General features: G+C 41.5%; 1 protein-coding gene across 1 annotated transcript in view; it reads right to left on the bottom strand.

Moving 5' to 3' along the window:
• The window catches only part of WNT5A (Wnt family member 5A), a 12636-nt gene extending 7475 nt beyond the window's left edge, over positions 1-5161 (bottom strand). The window contains exons 1-3 of the mRNA XM_019505003.1: positions 5030-5161; positions 4636-4769; positions 3282-3547 (exon numbers count right to left, since the gene is read on the bottom strand). Of these exons, the coding sequence (XP_019360548.1) occupies positions 3282-3547; positions 4636-4751 (382 nt within the window). The 5' untranslated portion in view covers positions 4752-4769; positions 5030-5161. The remainder of the gene's footprint in view (positions 1-3281; positions 3548-4635; positions 4770-5029) is intronic.
• Positions 5162-5558: the final 397 nt, after the last annotated feature.

The following is a 5558-nucleotide window of genomic DNA, read 5'->3' as shown; positions in this document are numbered from 1 at the left end:
AAAAAAAAAAAAAAAAATCAGAAGTCCGATGACAGATTTTCAAGTGGATGAGAATCAGTCTTTCCCCTCAACACTATGCCACATTCTCTCAGCTCACCATTCACAGGATTACTTGCATGAAGGGATTACTCACAGATATGACATTAACAAAAGTAGCCTCTTACATTACAACAAGTTTAGTGATAAAGATGACTCTGGATTTGCCAAAAGTTCACTGAGAGAACCACCTCTGATCCAGATTTTAAAGCCAAGTTCTAGCTCTTACTGTAATGCACATTTTGGATTTATTCTGCAGTCCTTAACTTCAGTGGGAACAGTACTCAATTAATTGGCAGTTTGTCTTAACTACCGATTTTGCCCCTTTATCTATATCTATTACAAAAATGTTTGCCCAGCTTGGGTTATGCTGATGCATTTTTAGGGCATCATTCCTAATGTGGAAGAAAGGATGGCAAGAGAACACAAGCGGGAAATTGTTCCAAAAACACAAGTTGTGTATATGCTTATCGCCATCATTATTTTTAATAAATTTAAGCAAAGTTTGTTTAACCATTGATAACGACCTCAGACAATTTCAGTTCACATGTACCATTAGCTTAAGTAAGAGTCACTACCCTCGACAGTGTTGAAGGGCCCATATTTCCACATAGATGAATTACTATGATTTATTGTGGCTATCTATTGTGGCTATTGCAAGAAACATACTTTCTAAATATGTGAAAGTTCTTTTTTCATATATAACATACAAATAAGACTGTTTAGCACATGAACTGTTCAGAGACACAGTACAGAGCATTTTACTCTGAAAGCGAGTACATTATAAGAACATAACAAGCTATCCTTGTATAGACACACAGTATCAAGTGGTCTTTATCCCATTTTTCATGATCATTCAACACCATCTTCAAGCACAAACAGACTAGATCCCACCATAAGACATTACAAAGTGGGGAGAATCAATCTAACTTTACAATTATTTTCCTTTCCTCTTTAAAACTGTCTAAATACCCCATAGGTCCAGGAGCACAAAGAGTCCCAAAGATGGTACAATATATCAAATGTAAGAGGAGTGCAATAGTTTGATTAAGAAATGATCAGAAAAATAATGACAGAAGAGAAGGTCTGTAAATTTAAAGACCAGTGGGCCATAGACAAAAGTTTCTATACTGAGGGCTTTGTTTATTTGGACAGGTTTAACTAACTTTTGCCTGATACATCCTGAAAGAAAGAAAATAAATGGTCATAGTGGCGTTTACTCCTCTATTAAAAGCTAGTGCTTCTCTTATAAAGACCCCTTAGTGCAGAATTAGTTATGATTTAGTCAAATGACAAAAACCTACTAAGCTATGCATATTCATCATCTTGTTATGATCACCTTGCACAGGTAAGAAATAAATAACAACTTCACGCAATAAGTGGAATACCTGGATAGTTTAAATAAAAATAAACCAGGCTATATAGCTGCAGATTTCCCCCTAGTCAAATGAGCAACCTCCAATTACATACTTGAGGTCAATGTGAAATAATAAAACTACTGACTGGCAACACTTTTCTTGTTCTCAATGAATATACTTTGCAAGATCTTTAGGTGTTGTTATATATATTAAACTCATTTCTATCTGCAATTAGAGTAAGCGGCTTAATTACATGATAAATTGCTACCTGGACATCAATTAATGCAATCATAACTGGGGGAAAGGCAACGTTATTTAACATTAAAAAACCCACCTTGTCACCAGATCTGACATACTTGTAGTGGGTGAACCTTTTATTCTGGAGACACTGGAAACACAGAAATCATGGATCTGATCCTGCCCCTTTTCATCACAGTGATAGTCCCACTGAAGTCAGTTGGACTTATTTGGGTAGGGAGGGTTCAAGGATATAGTGCCAAGTTTTAAATGCATTTCTTTTCTGACATTATTCATAATTGCCAGACACCTCATTCACCTCTCTTACTTTGATGGCTTTTAGCATCTGCTCATCTTGGGCAACAAAAAAAAATGAGTTTAGGTTTTAACATTTTCAGCACTGGAAGTGCAAATAGCACAAGGAAATGCTTATTTGTCTAAAAAGAAACATTTCCATGAGATGTTTTTAAGTGGTGGAACATTTAGATTCATCTCTGGATCTGTAAAAGCTTTTTTTACAAAAGTAAGTTGCAGGCCAAACACAAATTGACTGTACTTCAAGATATGCAATGCACAAATAATCTTCTCTTTAATCCAATTTTAAAGACATTTCTTTTTGAAGTAGAATAGGAAAGGATTGAGATAAACTATTTGATTTAAATCTCAAATTAAAAGGCTACATGAACAAAGCTCTCTGTTACAGCAACACAGATTAAGTTAAGTGTCAAAATGGTTGGTGCTGTGCAAGACACAGAAGACAACCGTTTCCACAAAGAAGAATCTCCCTTCTATGTGGCGATACAACACAGAAACAAATTAACAACATTTATAAGATCCCACCTTTGAGCCCAATCATTGTTTCAATGAGAATTTTGCCAGGGTCTTAAAATGCAAGCACGATTAGGGCCTTAACTACAAGAAAGTCAGGCAACACTATGGGGACTACTTAGAAATGCATTTTGAAGAAGGATTTGGAAAGCAACAGGGTAGGTGCTCAGCTCACTGCAACAGGCAGATTCCTCTGTAACATCCTGTCTTATCAGCTACACAATTACATTTAATGTAAGTTACAAGTACACACACACTTTGTCCTGATAAGATTGATTTCTTATGGATTACAGAGCTACTGTATTTCAGTTATAAACTCAATTTTCTTTAAATCATCGATGAACTCATTTGCTATATCCACAAGAAATTATACATAAACAATAGAGATTTTATATTTTCAATTTACTTCCAGACAAACTAATTCACTATGCAATTATGAACTTTGGAAACCCATATATGAACTCATCTACATTTCTACTATATATTAGTACTCTATTTAAATCTTTAAAGTGCCATTATTTTAATTCAGTTTTTTTATAAAATAATAATTCCAATACTATTTTCCTCTGCTGCTGCATTTTACAAGTGTCCATTTCTGCCTTTATTTTTAGAAAGAAAAGATGGATTGTGGGGGGGGGGGGGGGGGGGAGGGTAGAAATCACCTCCAGCTGAAAAGTTTAATTTGTTCTGAAGAGTTTAAAGACACTAGATTTTACACAGTACACGGGAAAAAAATTGGCAAGAGTTTCAAGCATAGAATATTACCTAAATACCACACACATTCTTAGGCAAGAATTTGATCAGATAGTTTTTGCTTCCTACCTATCTGCATAACTCTGCCAAAAACAGAGTTGTTGTCCACAGTGCTGCAGTTCCATCGTCTGTGTCTGAACTGATACTGGCATTCTTTAATGCCAGTCTTTGCCCCCTCTCCAATGAACTGCATATGGTCCTGATACAACTGGCAGAGTTTCTTCTGTCCTTGGGAAAGTCCTGCTAGTTGGCTACATAGTGGCTGTGCTCCTATTATATATACCTCTGGCATCTGAACAGGGTTCATTGGGTTCATGGGATTCATACCTAAAGACCTGCATAAAGAAAGAGCTAAATTAATAAGGAGAAAACTAAATATAATAATAATTCTCAAATATACACACAACTCCAATGTGAGTTATGCTGCGATGCAGATGAAAAAGAAAGGAAGAAAAAAAAAAAAATCAAGCTACTTTTCTATCCAAAGATTGTACAGAAAATAAGGTGTCCATATGCACATAGGGACCAGGGAGTATACTTTAATAACCGTCTTTGTCCCCACTTGAGCAAACCTTGTGGCCAGGCTTCAAGTTTCATCCCATCTCTAGCAATTTCAGTGAACTTGGTAAAACTACAAGATGTCCCAAGTGATTGTATGGCCAGCTAGTGTATCAACTGGAATTTAGGACGTTTGACAGATTTTCAGCTTGTGCGATAATGAGCTACAAGGAAATACTCAAGAGTCAACAGTTAAGAACTGTTAGAGGTACAACTAGATCCCTGAGACCAATAGGGAAAACACAAAAGGCAAAAAGGGAGGTTAAAATAAAATTAGCCAAAAGTTTCCCCAACTCTATAATCACTTAAGGAGCCCTTTTCACATGATTAAAATCAGGGCTTTGAGATAAAGTGAAAAAGCGATCATCTGAGATAGCAAAAGGTGACCCTTTAACAAAAATGCGAAAGAAAACCCATGCAAATATTTTATGTATGATTGGGGCAAATAGTCGTTAAGAGAAATACTAACACAAGCCCCATGACTTAATTTTAAACTATCTGATTAACTTTCAATCAGTTAAATAGCTCTGCATCGGGAACTCAGCATTTCCTCCTTACAGTTGTTTCTTCGTCTTCCAACCCCAAAGCAAGAGACCAACTTAAAAAGAAACTGAATTTTACTGCTTTAAAGGTGGTGGAAATAAATTCTCCGTGGGCTTCCACTTATGCTAAAAGCTGAGGTTTACTACATGACACACCCGCACCCTTAACAGTTCTTCAGTATGCTACTCTGTGGTTACAATCCCAACTTGACCCCACAGAAAACTCTAGTCCCTGCAGTCCTCCCCCAGGAACAGAAGCAGCAAAGAGGCTCCTGACCCAACACCAGATCTCTCCTTCTCAGTGCACTCAGGCAGATGCTTACCACCAAGAGCTGGCTTCTATTACAACCTGGGTAAAAGAGGAGAAAATGGCCAGAGCCACAATGAGGTATTTCGAAGCCATGGCGCTGCCAGCTGTCCCCAGAGCACCTCTCTGCATTAGTATTCCAATGGACCTCTGGAGGGGGGGAAGGAAAGAAAAAAAAGGAGAAGATTGTTTATTGTTTCTCAGTTCATTTAGGAACATAGAAGTTTAAGTGGTGGAAGCATCCAGGTCCCTCTCAAGTTGTCCCTTGTGGCTAGCAAGAGGCAGGACCCCACTGGGTTCCCTCTCAAGTGAATCCACCGGGCAACCTGACAAGGAAAATCAGGCCCTGGCGCTGGCGGGGCTGCCCGGCCACTGCAGGCACGGCCCGGCCCAGCCCAGCCCCCTCTCACTCTCGGGCTCCGAGCTGCTCCTGCTCCCTGCTCCTAGCAGCGCTGCCTCCGAGTGGCCGGGCCGCAGGAAAGGAGCAGACAGACGGAGGCTCTGAAGGCCTCCCTGCTGCGGGGGTGTACGGGGAGGGCAGAGACACGCAGCTGTCACCCGGCCCCACGGACTAAGTGCGCGGCCCCCTCCCCCCCGGGGAAGTTACACCTTCCTGGGTCGGGCTGCCGCCCCCAGCCCGCCGGCGGCAGGAGCACGGAGCAGCCGGGGTGGGAGGAAGACGAGGGAGAGGGGCTCTTTGGCAATCCCTCGGCGGGATGGGGCTGGAGGCGGGGGAGCCCCAGCCCCCTTGGGCGGCTCAGGTGGGGCTCCCCGGGCCACGGGGATCCGGGGCGCCCGCAGCCCGGGGGGTGCGCAGCGCCAGCCCCCCCCGGTCAGCCCCCACAGACGCACCCAGGACCCCCCCTCGGCCATTACGCGCTGGCAGGGGCTCCCGGGGCCTCCGCAGCCGGCCGGGCCGAGAAAGCCCCCTGCCCAGCG

This window comes from Gavialis gangeticus, unplaced genomic scaffold (genome assembly GCF_001723915.1).
Source record: "Gavialis gangeticus isolate Ggan-Ray unplaced genomic scaffold, GavGan_comp1, whole genome shotgun sequence".
NCBI lineage: Eukaryota > Metazoa > Chordata > Crocodylia > Gavialidae > Gavialis > Gavialis gangeticus.
The sequence above is the reverse complement of the archived record's forward strand: the minus strand, read 5'-3'. Positions and strand labels throughout refer to the sequence as shown.